At 50.0% G+C, this 24,988-nt stretch overlaps 1 protein-coding gene across 1 annotated transcript in view; it reads right to left on the bottom strand.

Moving 5' to 3' along the window:
• Positions 1–262: 262 nt before the first annotated feature.
• Positions 263–24,988, bottom strand: part of Myo15a (myosin XVA) — a 54,614-nt gene continuing 29,888 nt past the window's right edge. The window contains exons 43-65 of the mRNA XM_059269378.1: positions 24,801–24,860; positions 24,262–24,337; positions 23,823–23,938; positions 23,625–23,743; positions 22,829–22,970; positions 22,140–22,251; positions 21,975–22,049; positions 21,245–21,423; positions 20,903–21,018; positions 20,610–20,682; positions 20,274–20,346; positions 19,987–20,060; positions 19,745–19,827; positions 17,228–17,358; positions 14,972–15,066; positions 14,672–14,749; positions 13,957–14,053; positions 11,805–11,965; positions 10,925–11,058; positions 8,418–8,551; positions 7,696–7,829; positions 6,035–6,175; positions 263–965 (exon numbers count right to left, since the gene is read on the bottom strand). Coding sequence (XP_059125361.1) covers positions 864–965; positions 6,035–6,175; positions 7,696–7,829; positions 8,418–8,551; positions 10,925–11,058; positions 11,805–11,965; positions 13,957–14,053; positions 14,672–14,749; positions 14,972–15,066; positions 17,228–17,358; positions 19,745–19,827; positions 19,987–20,060; positions 20,274–20,346; positions 20,610–20,682; positions 20,903–21,018; positions 21,245–21,423; positions 21,975–22,049; positions 22,140–22,251; positions 22,829–22,970; positions 23,625–23,743; positions 23,823–23,938; positions 24,262–24,337; positions 24,801–24,860 — 2,505 coding nt within the window. The 3' untranslated portion in view covers positions 263–863. The remainder of the gene's footprint in view (positions 966–6,034; positions 6,176–7,695; positions 7,830–8,417; positions 8,552–10,924; positions 11,059–11,804; positions 11,966–13,956; positions 14,054–14,671; positions 14,750–14,971; positions 15,067–17,227; positions 17,359–19,744; positions 19,828–19,986; positions 20,061–20,273; positions 20,347–20,609; positions 20,683–20,902; positions 21,019–21,244; positions 21,424–21,974; positions 22,050–22,139; positions 22,252–22,828; positions 22,971–23,624; positions 23,744–23,822; positions 23,939–24,261; positions 24,338–24,800; positions 24,861–24,988) is intronic.

Here is a 24,988-nt window from a genome sequence, read left to right as displayed (position 1 = left end):
ACCAAAAGATTGTAGAGTGGAGGGGCTGGAGAGATGGCTCAGTGGTTAAGAGCACCAACTGCTCTTCCAGAGGTCCTGAGTTCAATTCCCAGCAACCACATGGTGGCTCACAACCACTTGTAATGAGATCTGGTACCCTCTTCTGGCCTGCAGGGACACATGCAGGAAGAATACTGTATACATAATAAATAAATAAATATTTAAAAAAAAAAAAAAAAAAAAAAAAAAAAAAAAAAAAAAAGATTGTAGAGTGGAGGTCCAGGGTCCTTAGAGAGGGGGAAGGGCAGATGTGTCTGCTGGAAATGCTGTTCATTGCAGTGAGTCTGGTACATCTGTGCCTCTCCCTACTCTCTCAGGCTTGCTTTCCAGCCACTGAGTAGGTCCATGGAGAACATGGCTGCCAGGAATACCTCTTATTTGCAAAGAAACGACCAAGGGTCACAGATCCAGGCTGCGGGCACTTGACAAGGACGCATGGAGGGCTGGGGATGAATCTGGAGCAGATCTGAGTATCAAGCCTTAAAGAAACCAAAGGCAGGCCCCAATACATCTAGACTACTGGTGTGGGGCTTCCCTGTCAAGAGTAGTAGTCAAGGCGGGGCCTGTCACTTTCTGGAGGCCCTGTGGTCCTGATTTATTCCTCACTGTATGACAGGCCAGCCTTTAAAAGTTACTTCTGCATCTGTGATTCTATCCCGGTTCCAGATAAGTCCCGTTGGGTTCTTGAGTTTTTCCTCCTGTCTCCTTCGGTCTCCTCATAGGTTCTGGCCCTTGTCTGGGGTCACTGGTCCTGAGAGGCCCAGCAACTACCCTCAGGCCACAGAGCAATCTTCTGGCAGGACACATCGAGAAGACAGGCCATGTCAGAGCAGGGTGATCTCGCTCGGGGGCAGTGTAAGCCGCTCCTCCCGGGCACTGAGCATGCTCTCCACATGCACAGCCACCACACGACACAGCTCCAGACCCTGCAGGGGGACACAGAATAGTCTGTTAACCTCCATCCCCGGAAACAGAAGTGGGGCTGGGAAAAGAGCAGAGGTCACATGACCTACGTAAGGACCCTTGTCCCCATTCCCTCTGAAAGAGCTGGTGGGCCATAGACCAGAAGGGACAGCAAGTAAGGGACAGTGCATGGGACATCAGCTTTGCTGCCTGTGTGCTGTGTAACGTAAGGTCAGTTACTATGCTTCCCTGAGACTCGGTGGCCTTATCTGAAGGGTTTCAGTTTACCAGACCCAGTCTAGCAGGGTTGTAGAGGGTTAGATGGAATTTTGTTGTTGTTTTGAGACAGGGTTTCAATGTGTAGCCTGAGCTGGCCTGGAACTCACGTAAGCCAGGTCCAGACTGGCCTTGACTCACAGAGATCCTCCTGCCTCTGCCTCCCCAAGGCTGAGATTACAGAGATTATAGGCATGTGACACCATGTCCAGCAAGATCAGATTTTTTTTTGAGACAGGTCTCAGTGTGTAGCTTTGGCTGGCTTTTGAAACTCATAGAGATCTACCTGCCTCCACCCTCACCCCCACCCCCGTTCTGGGATTAAAGGCCAGGCCACCATTCCTGGCCTAAGATTTTTTTTTCTGAGACAGGGTTTCTCTGCATAACCCTAGCTGTCCTGGAACTCACTCTGTAGACCAAGCTGGCCTCAAATTCAGAGATCCACCTGCCTCTGCCTCCTGAGTGCTGGGATTAAAAGCATGCACCACACCGCCTGGCTAAATAGTAAGATTCTAATTAAGTTATCTCAGGAGTTTATCACAGCAATGGAAGGCTGACCAATACAGCTCCTTACAGTCAATCTTTTGCCTGTTCACAGGCTGCTATGCTTATGCCCAGCTTAGTAGATATGGAAACAGGCTCAAAGGTAGCACAGATGCTTTATTAACCTCTTACACAGCCTTTCAGAGACTGCAATGCTACTACACTTGGAAATTACCTCCTCCTGGGAACCTTCCCCAATTGCCTCTTACATAGATCAAATCTCCTGTGCACCCTTCCTAGTATGGATCATGGTTATGTAGTGAGATTTTTTTTACAGATCTGAAATTGGAGCCAGGCAGTGGTGGCACGTGCCATTAATCCCAGCAGTTGAGGCAGGCAGATCTCTGTGAGTTCGAGGTCAACCTGGTCTACAAAGTGAGTTCTAGGACAGCCAGAGCTGTTACACAAACAACAACAACAACAACAACAACAACAAACTAGATCTGAAAGTGGGTTCTATGAGAGCCAGTACAGCAGGGGATTCAGTCACATTTGTTAAAGCATGCTAAACAGAGATGCTCAATGGTCGTCTGCTGAATGAAAGAATGAGTAAAAGACTGTGTCCCTCCACACATACAGGGCAGAGGTAGTAGCTTCTTCACAGGAGGGGACGGCAAGGAACTGGAGAGGCCAGAAAGATTTTCATTCACCCACCTGTGCACCTTTCTACTCATTCTCCCATCCATCCATCTGGCAATCCATTCACTCGCTCACCCACCCACCCATTCATAATCTTATCAACCCATTGAGTACACACTAACACCTGCTATGTCCCAGGCACTGTGCCGTTGACATGATGCAAGTAAGATGGATAAGTCCTCATGGAGCTGGCGTTCTGGTGGGGAGGCCGGCAACGGCAAACAAAAGCATAAATGATATGCAAGGTATGCTGGGGGCCACAGAGGCAGAGTTGGAAGGTCATTAGGGAGGAGGGCCGAGGAAGGCTTTGGCAGAGGGGCTTTTATGACGAAACCTAAGTAAAGGGAGGGAATAAGCCCTGTGAGGAGTCAAGGTTCAGGTAGAGAGAACCGTCGGTGCAAAGGATCTCGAGCAGGGAGGGGCCGATGACTTCAGCACAGGGGAGCTGTAAGAGGCGAGGAAGGTGGAGTGGTTGAGCAGGAGGAAAGAGAGAGAGGTGGCTGCCGTGGTGATGAGAGAACAGATTGGATGGAAGGAGAGCAGTCAGAGGAGCCATGGAGGGAGCCTAGGGCTCAGGCTAGAGCAGGAAAGGGAAGTATGACATGTGTGCTGGCTTGTTTTACGTCAGCCTAACACACGTTAGCGTTATATAAAAGGAGGGAACCTCAACTGAGAAAATGCCTTGAGAAAGATCCAGCTGTGAGGCATATTCTTATTAGTAATTTATGGGGGAGGGCCCAGCCCATTGTAGGTGGGGCCACCTGGGCCGGTGGTCCTGGGTTCTATAAAAAAGCAGGCTGAACAAGCCATGAAGAGCAATCCAGTAAGCAGCACCCCTCCACGGCCTCTGCATCAGCTCCTGCCTCCAGGTTCCTGCCTTGTTTGAGGTCCTGTCCTGACTTTCTTCAGTGATGGACTACAATGTGGAAGTGTAGCCAAATGAGCCCTTTCTTCCCCAGCTTGCTTTTGGTCATGGTGTTTCATCACAGCAATAGAACCCTAACTGCTGCGAGCTGTAGAAATATGAAGTAGGGACTCAGCTGACTATGGCAAAGCTATTACCTAGAAGAGTTAAGAACTCTTCCAGAAGCTAAGACTCAAAGAGTCTTTCTTGGTGATATTGGCTCTTGAATGTATTAGCTGTATCCTGCAATGAATTTCTTGTGTTCTTGTGTGCTATTGTAGCTTTCCCATTTGATTATTTTTTTCTTTTCTTTCTTTCTTTCTTTCTTTTTTTTTTTTGTGTCTTGGGACAGGGCTTTTCTGTGTAGCTTTGGTGCCTGTCCTGAATCTCTCTCTGTAGACCAGGCTGGCCTCGAACTCACAGAGATCCGCCTGCCTCTACCTCCCAAGTGCTGGGATTAAAGGCTTGTGCCACCACTGCCCGGCTCCCATTTGATTCTTTTCCCAAGAACTTCTTTTTTTTTTTTTTTTTTTTTTTTAAGATTTATTTATTTTTAATATGTATACAGTGTTCTGTCTGCACATATCCCTGCAGGCCAGAAGAGGGCACCAGATCTCATTACAGATGGCTGTGAGCCACCATGTGGTTGCTGGGAATTGAACTCAGGACCTTTGGAAGAGCAAGCAATGCTCTTAACCTCTGAGCCATCTCTCCAGCCCCCAAGAACTTCTAACAGTGTGGTTGATCATTCATTGGGCACAATTTCCCCTATACAATTAGAGTATTTGGATAACATACCCCAACTGTGCTAACAGCAGTCACACAGCCAAGACCCCCTAATTTCAGGCCTTTCTGTAATTATCGTCATTAGAAACATCCAGCCAGGACCTTCTCCAGACGAAAAGTATTTTATCTAAGATACCTTCCAGACCTCCTAGAACAGACTGCAGATAGATAAGCATTCAGACTATCTGTTAGTTCCTGAGAGAAGGTAAAAATTTATACTGAGACAACCGCCCAGGCCAGGCAGATGTGCTAATTAAGCTTAACCCTCCTTTTTCCAAGTGCTATCTCTAGTTCTAGATCTCTAGTTCCAGATCTCTAGTTCTAGATCTCTAGTTCTAGTTCTAGATCTAGTCACTTCCCTTTTGAGTTGCTAATGATAACTGATCGTTGCTGCTCTTTGTGTGGATCTTGTCACCCCTCGTTTTGACCCTGAAAGAATTCCAGCCTGTGACCTTGCCTTGGCCAGAGTGTTGCTGATTGCACGGGTATATAGCTGAAAACCTCGGAGACTTGAGAGAAAATTAAGATGGGAGGGAATTAAGATGGGAAAGAATTAAGTTAGGAAGAATTAGATGGGGGAGAATTGGATGGGAAAGAACTAAGATGGGAAGAACTAAGATGGGAGAATTAAGATAGAACTTAGAACAGCAGAAAAATGTAGAGAGAATCAGGCAAGAAAGGAGCTAAGTAAAGAGAGCAGAAAAGAAGCTGTATATAGAGAGAACCAACTCAGAAGAATAAAGTGAATGGACTAGAAAGTTTTGTGTACGTAGATTCATTTGATATCATTAAGATTAGATTCCTCAGCTGGTTGTTAGATTCTTCCACGGACCCTGAGAAAAGGCTATTAAGGGGCTGGACCCCAATAGTCTTTGTTACCTAACCAGGACATCGCCATTGCAGAGATCATTTTGAAAGGCCTTGGGGCAGAGAGGTTGCAGGGAAAGAAATCATGGTTACCAGAGGAAGGAGAGTGGGGGAGGCAGGACAAAGGTGTGTGGCAGAAGGCCACCCAGAAGCCTGGTCCTGTGTCACAGGTTCTCTAGGGCTCTTGCTGGTACAGTGGAAGGCCCAGTCTCACAGGGGAGTGGCAGGCTAGAAAGGGCAAAAATGAGGCTATCCAAGATCCTGTCCCTCTCTCCGCCTCAACCCTGGCTGTTTCTGTCCTGATGCTAGGGACCATAAGATTTAGCCAGGAGTCCAGTTTCCTAGTCTAGATGTCATCTAGTCTAGTTGTCACAAGGAAACTTACTTACCTAGCTTCCAATCCCAGGTCCCCACAATCCAGCTGCCATGTCTCAGGCCAGGTCAACCTCTTTAGACCTCCTGTGCCAAACTGTCCACTCACCAACCTTCTATTGCTCCCTAGTGATGACCTCAGAAAGCTTCTGGTTATTATTATTCCTTCTCCTATTCCTTTTTCTTCCTTCTTCTTCCTCCTCCTCCTTTTCTAGAGTCTCTAACACAGGCTTGCCTTTGTAGTTAAGGAAGACCTTGAACTCAGGATCTTCCTGTTTCTACCTTCTGAGGTTGCAGGGATTACAGATATGCACCATGTATCACCATGTCCAGTGTTTGTGCAGTACTAGGGATCAAACCTATGGCCTCACACGTTAGGCAAGTACTCTAGCACCTGAATTATACCCCCATCTCCCGGAGTTTTATTTTAACATTCAAAGAACTCTGAGGCCTCCCTCTCTTTCCCTGGTGAATCTTCCTAATACCCCGCCAAATACCTTACTATTCTGCAAACAACCTGGATCCTTCCCCACAGTGCACTGCTAAATTGCTTTTTGGGAAGGCCTCCATGAGAACTCACAGCTCTGTTGCCTGTACTGGGCTGTATGCTCCCTGGGGCATAGCCCAGGCCAGAGAAGAGCCTACTGTGTAGAATGAGAGATCCAGAGCCTGGTGACAGGGTCTGGCTAGCAGCACTGGACTTACCTGCTCCAGCTGGAGCTGCATGGTACGCTGGGCTGCCACATCCCCCAGTGAGATCTCCACATAAGGGTAGCTGGAATTGGCCGTGGGCTGCTGAGTCCATGTGGACTGGATCTCCTTCAGGGGAATCTTCACAATTAGCTCCTGACGATGAGAACAGAGGAGCCAGACAGAAATGAAGGGTGAGAGTAGTCTCTACCATGTCAAACCTTCCCCCAAAAGTCGCATCAAAAGACAGAAGGTCCAGCTCTAGTTCCTCAGACACTTGTTGACTTGTGACTTGGAGCAATTCACCTGCCCACTCTGGATCTCAGTTTCCTCACCACGGGAAACTGATTCAACAAATACTGATGCTTCATGGCTGAGATGCAAAGGCTAGTGGGTACTGTGGGTACTCCAACCTTTATGTCAGAGCTGCTTCTGGGAACACCTGTACCCTTTTATCAAAGAGCTTTATTTCTGGTCCCCATGCAGAGAAAGGTTAGTACCTAAAGGAGATATCTTTAGACCAACGGGATGTGGAGTGAGGAATCATGGCAGCTCCTTACTCCAGGAGAAAAAACACACCGTAACAGGTATGTTCCGTGTTGTCCCAGGGTCTCCAACCACTATACAGCTGCCCCTTCTCCACCCCACTTTCTTCCTCTAGTGTCTCCTAGACTCACCTCTAAGCAAACCTAAGCAAACCCAAACTCACAACCCATGTTTGTTTTTAAGAGCAGGAACCAAGAAAAGGGTGGCAAGTCCAACTCCTTAATGCTATACAAAGCCCTAGGCCCCTGGAACCTGACTATATTTGGAGAAAGGACCTGTAAAGAGGGGGTTAAGGGACCAGGGATAGAGTGCTTGCCTAGTATGGTGGGGGGGGGGCTGGTTCCATCCTCAGTACCACAAGGTAGAGAGATAAAAGGTAGGCATATGGTGTGTGTTTATAATCCCACTGTTGGGAAACTGAGTCAGGAGAATCATTTAAGGCCAGCCTGGGCCACAAATTTATACAGCCCCGCCCCCCCCCAAAAAAAAAACAGTTAAATCAATGAAAATGAGGGCACTAGGTTGGGCTCCATTCCAGCATGACTAGTGTGTCCTTATAAGAAGAGGAAAGTTGGCCGGGTGGTGGTGGCGGCGGCGGCGAATGCCTTTAATCCCAGCACTCGGGAGGCAGAGGCAGGCGGATCTCTGTGAATTCAAGGCCAGTGTAGTTCTACAGAGCAAGTTCCAGGACAGCCAAGGCTACACAGTGAAACCTGTCTTGAAAAACAAAAACAAAACAAACAAACAAAAAGGCTACTGTTGACAACCAAGGAGCAACCAAAGCTCCCAAGCTGCAGAAACCTTGGAATTTCAGCCTCCAGAAACTTGAGAAAATGACCTTGAATTGCATAGGACTCCCAGCCTGTGGTGTGCAGCTCTGCCAGCCTGACATACTACTCACATGCTCTCGGTGTGCTTGCCTACATGGCCCCTTCACACAGCCCGGTGGGGGCCAGAATTCTATTATTCCCACTTCCCAAACGAAGGCTCTGAAGGGGAAGGAATTGGCTGCAGACCATAAAGGAGGTAAATGGGAAGCTGGCAAATCTTTGTCCCTAAGAGTAGGTGGGGGTGCCAAAGGCCAGAAGGGACAAGGGACAGGTGGGCAGGGCCTGGCCGAAGCCACTCACATGGGTCTTGGTGCTGAGGAAGTTGAGGCCATTATGGTTGACGGCGAGGATACAGGGGGCTGGTACCGTGACGTTGCTGCAGCTCTGGATGAAGAAGAAGGAGGAGCCGAACAGGGGGAAAGCACTGAGGAGGCCTGCAGTGTGGAGAGCTGCTATCAGGACACCTGGGCCAGGACAACGGGACAGCCACTGCCCTGACCGGCCAGCTGCCTGCAAAAGCTGCTCTCTGCTCCAGTCTGCTCAGACCTCTCTTCCTCCCCTCCTGGCCTCTTCCTGTACCCCACCTGCTAGTTCCCTTCGCCTTTAGCTCTCTGCCCAACATCATTTCCAACTCATATGATACTTTCAGGAAAGTGGTAACGAGTCTTTCCAGATAGGTAGGGCAGCTCGGCCGCCACCAAAAACTGCTTTTGTGCAAAGAAAATGGCATCTCCTTGGGTCTGGAGAGATGGCTCAGTGGTTAAGAGCGCTGGCTGCTCTTCCAGAGGATCTGGGTTCAATTCCCACATGGCAGCTCATAACTGTCCATAACTCCAGGATCCAACACCCTCACACAGACATACATAAAGGCAAAACACCAATAAACTAAAAATATATAATTTCTTAAAAAAGAAAAGAAAAAGTATCTCCAACCTCCCTCTGGCCACCCTCAGTTCAGGCCCCCCCCCCCCCCCCCCCCCCCCCCCCCCGGTCTCCAGCCCAGCCCTCCTCCCAGCTCTCACCCAGGAACTGAGCACGGGCCTGGTGGGGGCTGAGTGCCTGAGTCTGCTGCCGGTGTTGGCTAACCAGGTTGAGCCAGGTGTCACTGGGTGTGGTGTGGTAGAGCTGGGCTGGGATGTACTCTTGAACTTCACGCCTGTGTGCAGAGGGTACAGGGTTTCTGAGCACCCACCCACCCACCTGTTGCTCTCCACTTCGAAGCAGGTATGTCACCTAGCAGACATCACTGTCATCTTTCCCTGGAATACTAAATGTAGGGGAGCATGGGAAGGAAATATGGGGTCCCTACTCACAGCTGAGGGAGCTGAGGCTTTGAGAGGGTCACCAAGGGTCCCAAGGTCATGCAGTGACTGAGAGAGGCAGTGTGAACAGGGTAAGATGTGAATCCAGACTGGGTTTCTTTTCCTTTCTTTTTCCTTTTTCTTTTTGGTTTTTTTGAGACAGGGTTTCTCTGTGTAGTTTGGTGCTTGTCCTGGATCTCGCTCTGTAGACCAGGCTGGCCTTGAACTCACAGAGATCCGCCTGGCTCTGCCTCCCAAGTGCTGGGATTAAAGGCGTGTGCTACCACCGCCGCCGGCCATAGACTGGATTTCTTAGTTCCTGCCCCAAGGAGCTCAAGGCAAAGGGTGAGAAGCACAAAGGTGGGGAGACATCCAGGTGTGCACAGCAGGAACCTTTGAGCTGAGACCCCGGGGCCTTCATCCCCACCTGGCCCAGGTCCTGCTTGCACCCTCCTCTGACATAAGCAGGCTCTCTGAGGACAGACCTGCCTCTTGGGCAGTCCCAGGCCATCCCACCTTCCCTGGGCTGCAGTTGGGGAAAGGGCTAGGAGAAGTTGAGGCAGCCCTTTCCCCCTCCCAAAGTTCCCCTGCCCTGCTGGGGTAAGAATCCAGAGGTAAATGTTGGGTGTCTTCCTCAATTGTTTCTCCAACTATTATTATTATTATTATTTTATCATTATTGATGTGTGTTTGATTGTTGCAGGCAGGGTATCACTATGTGGCCTTGGCTGGCTTAAAACTCACTATGTAGATCAACCTGGCCTCAAACTCATGGAGATTTACTTGCTTCTGCCTCTGGAGTGCTGGGATTAAAGACATGCACCATCATACCTGGCTTCATTTATTTTTTGAGAGAAGGTCTCTCGCTGAACCTGGAGCTCACTAATTAGCTAGACTAGCTAGCCAGCAAGCCCCAGGGATCCTGTCTTTACCTCTGAGTCATGAGATTACAGGCACATGTTACCTACCATGTGTGGCATTTTCTGTGGGTGGTGGGGTTCAAACTCAGGTTCTGATGCTAGATAGCAGTACTTTGTGGAGTGAGCCATCCCCCAGCCTCTGGAATTACACTTTTTTTTTTTTTTTTTGTTTTTTTGAGACAGGGTTTCTCTGTGTAGCTTTGTGCCTTTCATGGAACTCACTCGGTAGCTCAGGTTGGCCTCGAACTCACAGAGATCCACCTGCCTCTGCCTCCCGAGTGCTGGGATTAAAGGCGTGCGCCACTACCTCCCGGCTGGAATTACACTTTTAAGGGTTTCTTCTTGTTGTTTACAATTATTCCATGAAAAGTGTCTTGAGAATTTGGTGTGTTGGTTCAGGCCTGGGAATCTTAGCACTCGGGAGGTGGAGGCAGTTCAGTGTCACCCCCAGCTACGTACTGAGGCCAGCTTGGACTGCATGGGACCCTGTCACCAAAAAAAGGGAAAGCACTCTCGGCATTTGGGCCTTGGGCAGGAGAGGCAGGAGATGCACATGGTAAAGATAGTGTCTTGCTGTTGTTCACACAAGGCTTCTCAAAGTGTGGTTCAGGGGCTGTAGGCCACAACCGTTTTCACAGTGACGCCAACACATCATTTGCCTTTCCTCCACCCTCATCTTCTCACAAGTGAACCATAAAGCGTCTCAGAGGCCGTGAAGGGCAGGCTGGTCTGTGCAGTGAGACGATGGCGGACTGACGTCAGGTGAGTCAGTCAGAAAAAGTTCACAAATGTCAGATATTGATGGTATTCTCACTCAGGCACCATGGTTAGTTTTCATCACATTCTACACGTATTAACATGCAACAGCTATGTTGTTATTGCAAATAAGTTGGCAAACTGTTTTGATTTGTGTTTTGAGATAGGGTTCTCACTATGTTGCCCGGTCTAGCCTTGAATTCCTGGGATCAAGTGATCCTGCTGTTTCGGCATCTCCATTGCTGGGATTAGAGGCATGAGCCACCACACCTAGCTCAGTGACTGTTTATGTGGCTAAATCCTCATGGCTGTATATTTTCTAGCCTACAAGGTATGTGAGTCTTGAAGGTTCTCATCAGTCATTAAATTTGTTCCGAGCTAGTAACAATATGTTGCAGGAGAGGAAAAGAGCTTCAAGGCCAGGAAAGCCTCTTCCTGTCTAATTGGTACAGAGGGGAAGGAAACTGGGGTTTGGTAGTTGTGGAAAAAGAGGGGATGGGTGGCCTGCCCACCCCCCTCCGTCCCGGTTGAGACAAGTGGACAGGTGCTCACACGCTGGGCAGGTAGAAGTGGTCCTTGGCGCGGTGCTGCAGGGAAGCCAGCTTGGATACCTGCTGCAGTTGTTGTTCGCTGGGCTGGCTGGCTGGCACACTGCTGAAGAGGCCCTTCAGGTAGTCTGGCAGGACCTGCAGGAAGCATTGGCATGAGGGGCGGCCAGGTAGGGGCACGTCCGGGCGTTCATTGTCAGGAATTCTGGGTCAGGCAATTGCATTGACTCCAGTCCTTCCCACTTCCAGGAGTTTGTGGTTCATCACTTTCCTGGTTTGCAGGGTATGGGAGAAGGGCTATGAGAGATGACTATGAGGGAGTTTCCATGGTAACATGGGAAGAGCGGGCTAGGTAAAACAAAACATAAACAGTAGAGTATGTGCAAGTGTTCATTAGATACATGTTTCTCAAAATTGATACCCAAGGCAGAAAGCATGTCAAACCAGATTTCAGAGTTGCATCTAGAGTCTCTGATCCTGTAGAACTGGGGCAGGACCAGTTAGTATCAAGCGTTTGTTAGTCCTTGAGTAGCACACTACCAGGCTATGCAGATGGAGGGCTCAACACTGTGTGGCCCCCAAAACGAAGTGGCTGTGGGTTTGAGAAAAGGTCTCTCTATGTAGCCCTACCTGGCTTGGAGCTTGCTCTATAGACCCAGCTGGCCTCTAACTCCCGGAGATCTGCCTGTCTCTGCTTCCTGAGCACTAGGATTAAAGGCGTGTGCCACCACATCCAACAATGTGGCCATGTTTTGTACGTGGAATTGCTAAAGCCTTGGTACAAGTTCCACAAAAATCTGGGTGTAGCATGTGTGTTTTGTGACGCGACAGACCCCCCCACCATTTTATAGGGTTCAGAACAACAGAGAGGTCATATCTCTCACCTGATTGTAGTGCATGGTCACATACAGTTCATTCTCAAACTTCAGTGGCTGATCCCAAAGCACCCGCCGGAACCAGAGTGTGTAGCCACCTTCCACCTGCTCCATTTCTGAAGCCACGTCCAGGATGTAGGCCCGGCAGCTCAGTGGACACACGTGCTGGCCTACAGGGAGAAAGAGGCATGGCTGAGAGAAGTGTACCTGTGGTGCAGGTCATGTATGGCACCAACCTCCAGCTAAGTGACGTCGCATCAGCAAGGATGCACCTTCCTTATGAAAGGGAACGGACATACAAAGCAGGATGTCTGTGCACCAGTGACGTGCTGGTGACCACAGGAGGATTTGTTCCAATTTAAAGAAACCACTGACATCCCATTCCTCCTCAGGAAGGGGCCTTGAATGTTCTGGAGTGCCTGCTAGGGTCTGGAAAGGGCCTCAGGTTCTGCACTGAGAAATCCTAGTTCCTTTTCCAGAGAGGTTGTGGTCACAAAGAAGCACAGTAGGTCTTAGTCATGAACCTTTCTGCAGAGCTCTTTCAGGAGAGCCCCTTGCTGGATGTCTGTGGGGGGCTGGGTTGAAGGCCTGAGCTTTAAGCTGGGAGAGAGGTACATACATATGCTTCTCCCTCGTACTGATGTTTCTGCTACCTGCCCCACTTCTTTAGTAAAACAAAACAAAACAAAAACAAACAAACAAAAAAACAAAACTGCACTATGGAGGGCTACTTGGTGTGATGATAAGAGTCCAGAGTCCTAAAGCCAGATTGCCTGGTTTCTGACCTCTAGCATGCAACCTTGCTCAGGTCTCTGTGGTGTCTGAGAACAGTCCCTCTGGAGAAAGCAATATCCTAATGCCTAGAACTTGTGACTATGTCACCTTTACGGCAGAAGGGACATTGCAGATGTGATTAAGGGTCTTAGATCACTGGATAGGCCAAATGGAAGCTCTGAAGATCCGAAAAGAGAGGCAGAGGCTGAGTCAGAGACGGAGGGTCGGGGTGGGGGGGGGTGGAGTTTAGGGCAGGAGAAAGACATCTGAAAACAATACTCTTAGCTTCAGAGACAGGGAAGGAGCCCCAAGCCAAGAACTGTGGGCAGCTTGGAGAAGTTGGGAAAGGGTGGAAATGGAACCTCCCCTAAAGCTTCCAGAAAAAAAGCAATTCTAACCATGTTTCTATTCTAGTATCACTGACTCTCAGAACTGTAAGACAATTGGTGTTATTGTAAGTCACTGAGCTTGTGGTCATTTGTTATAGCAGCCACAGGAGACTAAAGTTTCTCCGGACCTCAGTTTCCCCAACTGTAAATAGCAAAGAGAAGAGTCTACCCTACAGAGTGTGGGAGTTGGAAGACTTTATAGCATTTGGATCTGGGGTGGAGGCATTTCTCAGTCAGAGATGGCTTACCTAGGATGCATGAGACTCTGGGTTTGACTCCCAGTATATCTCCAAGCAAAAACAAACCAACAAACAAACAAACCACAGGTGTATATGCCATTAAATGCTTTGAAGCATGCCTACTATTTGCTCAATAAATGTTTGCTGTTACCTGCCATCCCCACCCCCTCTGTCCTGCCTGGACCTGGGGTAAGAAGAGCTGAGACACTCATGAGGGGATACCTGGGGATGGCTGTGACTACCAGTTGGTGGAAGGCAAAACTAGCCTAGGGTGGGCATGTAGCAAATTGGAGGGGTTTAGGATTGTGTGAGGTTCCCTGTATACCCAGGGTCCCTTGAGAGAAGGGCCCACTGAGACCTTAGGAGGGGCTTACATGCTATTCTGAGGGCTTGAGGACTGGAGCAAATGTTCCCACATGGGGTTTCAGGAGTCTAGTTTTATGGATGAAACTTTCTCAAAATACAAGGGTCTAGAGAGCAGCTTCTCTACTGAGGAGGCCCTGAGAGACCAAAGCAGGGTTCAGAGGTGCTATCTTCCATGAACCACAGTCTAAAGGGGAGACAGACTTAAACAGAACATAACAAACAAAAGGCTCAGGGAGAGAGCTCAGTGCACAGAGGTCCTCGCTCATGGAGGTTAAGGGCTTCAGAGAAAGTGACCTTTGGCCTGGCCATCAGGGCAGTAAAGAGGCCCCCATGGCCAAAGGTGGTGCTGCTTCATGAAGGAGCCTAGGATGTTCAGTCCTCCTGGCTACTCACCTCGGTTGGTGACAACAAAAATGACATACTCGTCAAAGGCTTCAGGACGCGTCAGGGCCATTTCGGTGCAGAGCCCCTCTATCACATCCAGGGCCACCTGGGAAAGCCAGAGAGGAAAAGTTGGGCCCTATCCACCAACAAAGAGGTATAGGATTCTGTGGTTCAGCCTGACAGAGCACGGCTTTTGGAACTGGCTCCTGATTTGCCCTTTTATATTTTCTATGTGACTTTGGGCTGTGTGACTCTTAGCTTCTTGAAGTCTCAGTTTGCTGTTACCTTCTCAGTATCTATCAGGGACCTATTGCAAGACCCCCTGCAGACACCAAACTCCTGAGATGCCCAAGGCCATTACTTAAAATTGCATAGTTATTTGCATGTGACCCCACACATATCCTCCTTAGACTTTCAATCATCTCTAACTAATAATACCAAATATAGTAGAGTGCTGTGTGGACATTGCCATACGATACTGTTTAGAGAAAGGCAAGAAAATAATCTGTACTGTTCCAATGTGACTTTTCCCTAATATTTTCAATCTGCGGTTGGTTGAATCTGCAGATGCTGAACCCACAGTAGTGGAGGAGCAACTAACCTCAAGCCGTATCTCCTGAGGCTGCATGGGAGTCTCTGGACCACTGATGCTCACTCCACCCAGCCCAGAGCCTGGCATCCCTACCCGCTCCTAGCTCCAGTTTGTTAGACACTCCTCACTTACAGTGCATGTTTTGATTTTCAGATGGCGTTCAAGGCCTCCTGGAAGAAGAAAAAGCTGCCTCTTGGAACTTCGGCCTGCCTGGGGTAGGTAAGCAGAGGAAAGTTAGAAGCCTGGACCCTATCACCCTCACGGGAGTCCCCATACCCAGAGGCATGTCTGTGCAGGAACCTTTATGCACCAGGATTGACAGGAGCCATCTTCACACACCACGCAGGGCACGTGCACCTAGCAAAGGGTTCTGGGTATAGATAGAGCTTGTGTCTCCCACTCATCTCGACCCCAGCCCTGCTGTAGGCTCACCAACATAGCTCGAAGCTCCATATTACTGGGGAGCTCCAGACGGCCCCCGAAACGCAAGGTCTTCTGCAGGTTCTGTTCACAGGCCTTGGCAATCCCTGCAGAGGCAGAGAGCCGAGGCCTTGCTCAAAGTTGGCCATGGAAGGAAAAGGTTCCTCTTACCCCAGCCATGAGCCCCCTACATTCCTTCAACAAGAAATAGGTCTTATTCCCTTTTTGCTAGTTGAGGAATGTGAACTCATCAAGGGGCAGTGATTTACCAAGATTAAGACCTGCAGTGTAAGAGCAGAATCCAAACCTACATCTCACAGGGTTATAATCTTGTCTTGCCCTTGGCTTTGTATGGACCTAGAGATATCCATGCTCCTTAGGTGTTGACCATGTTGCTCACTCCCAACTGGCTCAATAGATGACATGATGGTGCCCTGTCTCTGTCAACTGGGACTGCATGCCAAGTGCCTCATCTCACTGTGCATCACGGGACAGAGACCCCCACCATCTGTGTTCCATACATCTAAGCTAAGCAGTGTATGTACTTTCCCTCTCCAGGGATGGAGTCAGGAATTCTAGGGCACATTCTTCAGTCATCTCCCACCTGGGAGCCCTTCCCTAGTTATCCATGTCAGTTAATAATCAGAGGGAGATTCAGAGGGAGGGGCTCCCCTTTGTCCTCTATGGCTATCATCACTATAATTGATTAGAGGGCCCTGGTCCCTCTATTTTTTGAAGATAGGATCTCAGTGCATGTGCTCATTATTTTTTGTCAGCTTGACACAAACTAGAGACACAGGAATAGGAAACCTCAGCTGAGGAAGTGCCCTATCAGACTGGCCCATGGACATGTCTATGGAGTGTTGCAGAATATTTGTTTAACTATGTAAAGATGTGTTGCTGTTTTACCTTGCCTGCCTAAGGTATCTGATTGGTCTAATAAAAAGCTGAATGGCCAATAGTAAGGGAGGAGGTATAGGCAGGACTTCTAGGCAGGGAGAGTAAGTAGGAAGAGGAATTTAGGCTCAAAGGAAAAGAAAGAAAAAGAGATGCCAGGGAGACGCCAGAAGCCAGCCAGCCAGCCAGACAGACAGACATGGAGGAAGCAGGAAAGTAGGACATATAGAATGAAAGAAAAGTAGAAAGCCCTGAGGCAAAATGTAGATGAATAGAAACAGGTTAAATTAAGTTAAAAGAGCTAATGCGACAAGACTAAGCTATGGCCAAACATTCATAATTAATAATAAGTCTCTGTGTCTTTATTTGGGAGATGGTTGGTGGCCCAAAGAAAATTCCAACTACAATGGGACATTTTCTTGAGTAATGATTGGTGTGAGAAGGCCTAGCCCACTGTAGTTGGTCTCACCCATGGCCAAGTGGTCCTGGGAGGTACAAGAAAGGTGGCTAAAAGCTGGGCAGTGGTGGCACATGCCTTTAATCTCAGCACTTCAGGAGGCAGAGGCAAGAGGATCTCTGAGTTTAAGGTCAGCTTGGTCTACAGAATGAGTTTCAGGACAACTGGGACTAAAAAAAAAGAAGCAAGCAAGCCATGGTACTTTTTCAGTTTCTTTCTCCAGGTTCCTGCCTTGAGTTCCTGCCTGACTTTCCTTCATGATAGTCTGTAAACTATAAGATGAAATAAACCCTTTTGTTCCACAGTTGTTTTTGGTCATGGTGTTTTATCATAGCAATAGAAATGACAGTATGTATCCCAAGCTGCCCTGGAACTCCTAATTTTCCTGCCTCAGTTTCCTGAGTGCTGGGATTACAGATATGCATCACCATGCCTTGTCTTTTTTCTTAGAGTTGCTATGGAAACAAGGCTGGAAGCAGCTAGCCTCTTCCTCCATACTGCAGAAGTAAAGCTGAGACCGTGCTACCAGCTGCAGGCCACTGAAGACCCTGGATGAGTAGAAGCAGGGCCCTACTCTGGTGTTCCGGGTTCTTGCCTACCTCCTCCATTTCTCCTATATATCATTGCACTCCATTTCTGGGCCTTGATTCTATAAAGTCCACCTGGAAATTCTTTCTTTCTGTGCAAGCACTACCCAGGGCAATTCCTGCTCTAGGAAGCTTTCCCTGGGCACATCCACGTGAGATCAGAGGAGCCACTGCACCAACCCTCTTGGGATCTCCATGAATGTTCGAAGAGCCATTTATATCCGTTAACACTCCTAGGTACCTGCCAAGGGCCAGGCTCTCTGGTTTTGCCAGCCCATGGCTGAATGCCCTGTCCCTACGTGAGTGTCCCCACTCACAGCTCCTCACCTTGGAAAGGCAGTCCTGGGGTCCAGCTCACGTGTTGGAGGAAGCGAACAAGGTATGGGTAGAAGACCTCAGAGCAGCTGTAGTAGGCAGCCACGATGTACAGCAGCCTCCAGCCTCGCTGACAGCTGTCCCTGTAAGCACACAGGGGTCATGTCATAGGTGGCTTAGAGATGGATACAGGATCCAAGACTGGTCAATTAGAGTTCAGACTGGCTAACACCTGTGTTGGCCTCTGGCCTCCATATATGCATGCATAGGTAAGCACACACACACACACACACACACACACACACACACACAAACACACACACAAGAGGGGGGGTAGGGCTGGGGGAGACTTGCTATGAAGTCCAGGGTGACCCCAAACATTGGCTCCTTCTTCAGCTTCCGATGTGCTGGGATTACAGGCAAGTGCCACTATGTCCAGTATGACTTTATTTCAATCCCTACATCCCACCCACCCCAAATCTGAACAATATTTTCTGAGTGCATAGCTCATTAACCCTCTGGTGCTTTGGTTCCCACTGTCCCTTACTGTGGGAATGAGTGAGATCTGTCCCAGTGGTTCAGATCAGATCCCTCATTCAAGGGCATGGTGAATGACAAATGTTAAGGAGTTATTGCCAATCAAATCCTTTATGGAGAATTTTAAGCAGCTAAGAAGTATAAAAAGGTCGGGCAGTGGTGGTACACACCTTTAATCCCAGCACCTGGGAGGTAGAAGCAGGAGGATCTCTGAGTTTGAGGCCAGCCTGGTCTACAGAGTGAGTTCTAGGACAGCCAGGGCTACACAGAGAAACCCTGTCTTGAAAAAGAAAACAGCATAAAAAGAGTACCTCTTAGGCCAGGTACAGCTGGAGCCCACTGTCCGTCTTGTGCATACCAGCATTTCAAAAATACTGTGCAAGTTCTTTTATCTTGCTTAAATTTTCTTTACATTTATATACATAAGTGTGCACATGCACTTGTACATACATGAAAGACAGAGGACAACTTGCAGGAGTCACTTCTCTCTTCTACCATGTGGGTTCCAGGCTTGGGGACAAGCATTTCCACCAGCTGAGCCACCCCACTGCCCCCAACTCCCACTTGTTTTGAGACAGAGTCTCATGTAACCCAGGCTGGCTTTGAACTCAGTATGTTGCCAAGGATGACCTTGAACTCCTGTTTCTCCTACTCCCACCTCCTGAGTATTGGGATCAAGAGCATGCCACCACACCCAGTTTTTGCTCAGGTTCTTTTGTCAGAAGTTGTACTTCATGGGCTGGAGAAATGGCTCATAGGGTAAAGGCAACCTGAGTTCAATCCTGGGGACCTACCTGGTGGAAGAGAAACCCAACTCTCACAGGTTTTCCAGTGTCCTCTGCACAGGCACTGTGGTACACATTCACCCTCACCACTACCACCCTACCGATAATGTGTTCTTTTTTTCCAAGTTGGACTTCAAGGGTGACATTTTCTTTAAAGTCCAAAATGAAGTTCACTTATTTCTCTGCTTTACCAACTAGAGCTAAAAAGCAACTTAAGTGGAAAATTAGAAAAGTCCCCGGATACAGTGATTCCAGGAGCTGTGTGGGTCTATCTGATCTTTCCTCTGCTATCCAGGGTCAACTTGCTTGAGTGACTGACATAAACAAAAATGTGTTCTGGCCAGGACTTGGTAAAATGGTTACTGGAGTTGCTAGGCTCAGCCACCCACCCTCAGCAGGCCAACTGGACAAGTAATGGTGAACGCAGAAAAGAGGGGTCTTAGTCAGTGTGGCCACATTGGGAAGAGACCGCCCACAAGTCTGTCTTCTTGGATTTGAAAATTTCTGTAGCAAATTGAGGCCAGTATTGGCTTTTCTTGTGATTCCTGAGCTGAAGAAATAAATGTTTCCCAAAGCTGTCATTTTGCTAACTGTGAGAGAGACTGTATGGGAATGCTATCAATCTAGAAGAAAAGTAGGACCAGAGGATGGAAGCTTGCCATATTTCTAAAGATTGTTTATCATTATCATTATCATTATGATTGTTGTTGTTGTTGTTGTTGTTTTAATGTGGGCATGCCTGTGTGTGGGTGTGTGCTCACGAGTGCAGGTGCTGGCAGAGGCCAGAAGATAGAGTTGGATCTCCTGGAACTGGAGTCACAGGCAGTTGTAAGCTGCCTGGCATGGGTACTGGGAACTTAACTTAGTTCCTCTGTAAGAGCAGCAAGCATTCTTAACCTCTCAGCCACATCCCCATCCACGAAAGCTTTCTCATGATATCTGGACCCAGCTGGGCCTGCAAGCACATCCTGACTGAATTTCAGCTGCTTGAACCAGCAGGTTCTCACTTTTGAGCAAACCACCCTGAGTTGGATTTCTGTTAGATGCAGCCAAGAATCTGAACATGAACATTATTGTTGCCTCTTTTATAGAGGAAGAAAGAGCAGACATGGCATGCTCCAGACCAAGCAATTCCCAACACAAGGCTGAGGAAGGAGAAGTTCTGAGATGGAGGAATGTGGGCACAGTGGGCTGGGAGGTGACTCACTGCTTGGAGCTGGTGTTGTCTGTGATCTGCTTCACAATCTGGCAGTAGCATTCATCTCGCATGACCTCATGATCACCACAAAACTGTAAAAAGGCAGGCCAGATCACTTGCCTGGTATGGAAGTTCTCAGCCCTCCGTGCACCAGCAGGACGCATTCATTCCTCTCTGGGCAGCATGAGAGATTTTCCACTGCACTATGATTGGCAGATGGGGAAACCAAGGCACAGAGCTTCAGGACTCACCTTCAGGAGGGTGCAGAGGACATCCAGTTCATTCTGGCCCTTCAGTGGGGCATCTCCCATGAATCTCATCACAGCTGTAGGAAAGACCCATTCTGCTCAGGGCCGCCATGCTTCAGCTGCCCATCCCAAGAGGCCCCAAGGTCCATTTCCTCTCTAGGAGGCGGCAGCTGGGACAGCTAGAGGTTTCCATTTTTTCCCAAGTGTCTCAGATTTGGGGAAGGGAAAACTCTGAGAACGAGGGAAGAGCGATAACAAACACAGGTTACACAGTGCTGCATCCCACACACCTAGGAACATGTCAACCGCCATCTTGTTGAGATTGCTGTCACTGAGTTCAATGAGGGATTCCTGGATCGGGGCCTGTGAGGAGACCAAGGGGTTGTATCACGATGGAGTTGGGACTTGGTAGAACAGAAGAGGACTGCACCATGCTTTCAGGCTGTATTATGACAGGAGGACCCATATCACGATATAGGGACAGACACTGTGCTGCAAGGGGCCCTGGCTCCGGACGCTGAGAGCCCGAGGCTTCCAATGGGGACAAGTATTTGCTCTAGGGGATAGGAAGAGGGTTTCTGCATCACCACTTTACAGATCAGGAAACTGAGGCACAGGACATGCACCTTAGTGAAGCAAAGCATGTCTTCCAGAGTTTTGGACTCCTGGTCCTCCTTAGACTTCAGCTTGAGGCCATCCCTGCAACAGATGGGCACTGCTACCCAGGCCTGCCTCCCAGGCTTTGACTACATCTCTGCTCCTTTCAATAGTTCAACCGTCAGGAAGGCACCCAGAGGCTGAAACTAAGGGGTCTCCGGATCCACCCGCCAGAAGTGGGGCTGGGAGCCCTACAGCCTACAACTCGAACGACTTTAAGGCAACACGGAGATGGGGAAGCGGAGGACGGGTCACTACCCACCGGGGACGCCTCCGAGGGTCTCGGAAATACTTCTGGGCAAATTCGAGCATTGTGCTCGGTGGGAGCGCCACGGCGTCCTCTCCGCTGTCAGCGGAACGCGCCCTGACTGGAGGACCCTGCGGGATAGGTGCAGTTGCCAAGGCCCATCGCCACCCCTACCCCGACCCTGCTGTGAAAGCTGACCTCCCAGCCACACATCTGGATCCTTCAAGCCTGCCCCACTCACCACTTGTGATGACTCCGCTTCCAAACCAGGCCCCACCCTCCAGACCAGTCCCTTGCGTGGGATTGGCTGCACCCCACGGCTGGCCCCGCCCCTGGAGATTCTGCCCTGCCCCTCACCTCTCTCCGGCGCCCCACTTCGCGTGCCGCTGCTGCCGAGGCCACGGCGGCGGCCACGGCTGCAGCCCGGCCCCGGCCCGGTTCCGCCGGGAGCTGCAGGAAGTCTGGCGCGGCGGCGGGCTGCACGAGCTCTGAAGGAAAGCGGCCCACGCGCCCGTGGACCGCCCCGAACCGCCAGCCTAGGGACAAGTAGAGGAAAATAGGAAGGTCTTGTCTTAGGACAGAGTGGGTCCTTTGAGGAGGCTTGGGCGCCCCCTGGAGCCATTCCTAGTACTATTTTTGTCTTTGTTTTTTTTTGTGGTACTGGAGATGAATGCCAGGAGCAACCGGAAATACAGAGTGTAGGGCCTCAGGCATGGAGACACACCTCAGCCATATGTGTAGGCAAAAAGGTTGCGTGGAAGAGCTGCTGGCCGGCAATGTCGGGTCATCTTAGGAGACCAAGGGGGGAACCAATAGATTTTTTGTTTGTTTGTTTGTTTTTCGAGATATGATTTCTCTGTGTAGCTTTGCGCCTTTCCTGGATCTCGCGCTGTAGACCAGGCTGACCTCGAACTCACAGAGATCCGCCTGGCTCTGCCTCCTGAGTGCTGGGATTAAAGGCATGCGCCACCACTTCCCGGCTACCAATAGACTCTTATCATGCGTCTGCAGTGAGTTTGGAATCTTTGGAATCTGGACTAGCACCCCTGTCTGGTGCTGCAGGTTTGGGCCATCCACAAACACCCACCAAAGTCAGGGCCTCTCCGCCGCAGCTCTTCCAGGTACACCAGTTTCTTGCGGACCACACAACCGGCGCTGTAGCCTGTGAAAGGAGCTTGCATCAGCATGTACCAGGGAAGCCATTTGCTCAGTTCCCCGCTTTCGCGCACTTCCACCCAGCCATGGAGCTGACCCACTCTAGGTGGTTCCAGGCGCTGCAGGTGGATGATGTCACCCTTGTGGAAGGACAGCAGTTCCGGGTCCTCAGACAGGAAGTTCCTCACTGCCACCACGTAGTCAGAATCCTGGAAAACACCAGGAATAGAGAGAGCGCTGTGTACTACCGTCATTTCGGGGGCTTCCCGCTACTGCTCCTTCCATTCTCCCAATCCATCAGAGAAGGCACATTCCCTAGGTGGCAGGGGGAAGTGATAGGTGTTTCCTAGATGGGCAGAGGGTAAGACGGTACACAGGATGGGGACCTGAGATTGCTGAGCATACTTGTGCCTTAGCCAATGATCATTCCCTAAACCTTCCTCTGGATCCCCCTAGACTGGGTGCTGGGCCTGGGATATGTCCTGCCAAAGTATAGGGGTAAATGAGAAGGAGGTTCTGAGGGCAAGTAATGTAGTCTTTAGGAGACAATTGCTTGGGGCTTACAGGAGGTACATTCCACACTGCTGAGGGGCAGGTGTGAAGAAGAGGCTGGGGGCACAAAGGGGAAGAGGCAGGGCAAGGGGAAGATGCCACTCATTGGCAAAGAGGTCTGTGGGTGTGTTCTGTAGTGTGCACATGTACACAGTGTATTCACACTCTCTGGGCAGAAGGGCTGTGATGTATCTGCATTGGAGTGGCAGGCCACGTCTGTGGAGGGATCCTAACCTTCTTCAGCTCCAGAATGAAGTTGTCTACGAGGGTCTTGACCTGACGAGCTCGGGCTGAGAAGAGGATGATCTTCTCATTGGTCAGGTTGAACTCTAGCATGTTCTGGGATGGCCTGGTCACAAATAGGATGTCTGCAAAGCTGGAGGAAGAGAAGGCGGTGTGAGGGCGGAGACCTTATGGCCAAAGAGATGCCCTCCCACAGGTCTTTTCTGTTCCTGTGTCCCCTCTCTGACCCATCTATGGGTTCTGTGTATCTTAAAACCCTTTGTGCCTTCGTTCAGGTCCAACCACAAAGCCAGACTTTGGCACACCATATCTTTGTCTCATCAATTGGCCCAGTTTTCTCCTTATGAGAGCTTCCACCCAGCCAGTGATAAGAGCTCTCTCCTGACCTCATGTTGAAATGGACAAAGGGACTCCAGCAGAGAGTCTGGGCACTCAGTAGGGTCTCAGCCAGAGCCATGTTCTCTCCCAGATGCCTGGGGACTTGGTTGATCTCAGCAGTTACCCTCTCTGTATAGTGAGCTCTGGAGACAGGGCTGGCATGTGGCTCCAGAGGCAGAGCAGGGTAGTGGGTTCCCAGCTCAACCACTTCCCACCCATGTGACCAGAGACCATCAACTTCTCTCTCTGTGCCTCACTTTCCAAATCTTTAACATGGACTTACGTAAAAGGCTCGGCATAGCCAGCACACGGCAGGTGCTTAATGACAGCTCTGAGGAGCAGTGAGGAGATGTTGATGCTAGTCTGTGCCTGTGTCCAGATAGCCCACTCCCACCTGCCTGCCAATCACCTGTAGGCACACAGGACCCGAAGCTGTCTGCTGCTCTCTCTGCTGCCTTTGACCATCCTCAGGAGCTTGATGCCCGTGTGGGATACAGCCAGGATCTGCACGCCAGTGCCCACGCTGCCCTAGGAAGGGTTAACCTGGTTGAGGCCTTCCATCCCGGCTGCTCTGGGCGGTCAGGAAAGAGTGAACAGGGACTCTTACCATCGCTGGGAAGAGGCGGGAGAAGTAGACCTCCCAGCTGTCTCGGGCCATGCTGATCACAGCCCGCTTCACATTTTCTGTTACCAGAGGTCGCTGTGTGTCCAGCTGGTTCTGGGCTAAGGGAGGCCAGTTCTGGTCAAGACCCCCTTCCCCTCCTCTCCAGCTCACATCTCAGGGAGTTGGGGGTGAGAGGCTGGTACCAGCAATAAGCTGTCTGACCAGTGTCTGTATGGGGAACTAGAAGCCACAGATAGATGAAAGGGCCATATTGTGTGTTTACGTGTTGCTGACCTCCAAACATGCAGCCTGGTGAGGCTGAATAAGGATGGGCACGTGTGGGAGGCAAGAGGGAGGGGTGTGTCCTTAGACTTCTTCCAGGCAAGGGCTGGCCCCCGATCTGGTTGACTGCCCATCAGAGCCCTCCCCTTCCCCAAGGTACCAAACAGGGCCTTCATCCGCAGCCGCTCATCCTCAGATATGCGTAGGCAGGCCTCAGAGAGCGTGTCATGAAGAATCTGCAGGAACAAGCGTGCCCCTGCTGGAAGCTGAGGTCTATGGCCTAGGTTCTCGGGGAAGGGTTCCAGTTCTGCAGCACTGGGGTCATCTGTACACTGAGTCACTTTTGTTATCTGATCCTTCACATGGTCACCTCCCTAATCCTTTCTGCTTTCCCCAGGCCTTGGTTTCTGTATGTATCCGGTGAGACTGAGATTTGACCTCTAGGCCCTGCGAACTTAGAGAGAGTGACTGTTTTCTTCGTTTGTTTGTTTTGTGGTTTTGGTCCAGGGCCTTGTATCAAAGCTCCTGACCCTCCTTCCCCCATCTTCTGGGTGCTGGGGTTAGACATACGCCCAGACTGAACTGTGACTCATTAGATGGATGTGTCCATGGGAGTGGGGGAATCGGTAGAGCGGCTCTCAAACCCAGGGACCCCAAAAGGAAAGAGCCTGCAGGTAAGAGGAAAGGAGAAGGCCTCACCTGCCGGAACAGGAGGTCCAGCTGCACGGGGTGACTGTAGCTGTCCTTAGGGTAAAATACCTGTGTGGGTAGGGCCATAGTTACCCACGGGTTACCCCCTCTTCTTAGTTGGACCCCAGCCCCAGATGCAGCCTCTGGCTGACTCCAACCCTGGCTCTAGCCCCACTCCCATCCTTCATGGTTCCCCT

Source organism: Peromyscus eremicus, chromosome 8a (genome assembly GCF_949786415.1).
Source record: "Peromyscus eremicus chromosome 8a, PerEre_H2_v1, whole genome shotgun sequence".
NCBI lineage: Eukaryota > Metazoa > Chordata > Mammalia > Rodentia > Cricetidae > Peromyscus > Peromyscus eremicus.
Note: the sequence above shows the minus strand (reverse complement) of the source record. Positions and strands in the feature narration are given on the sequence as shown.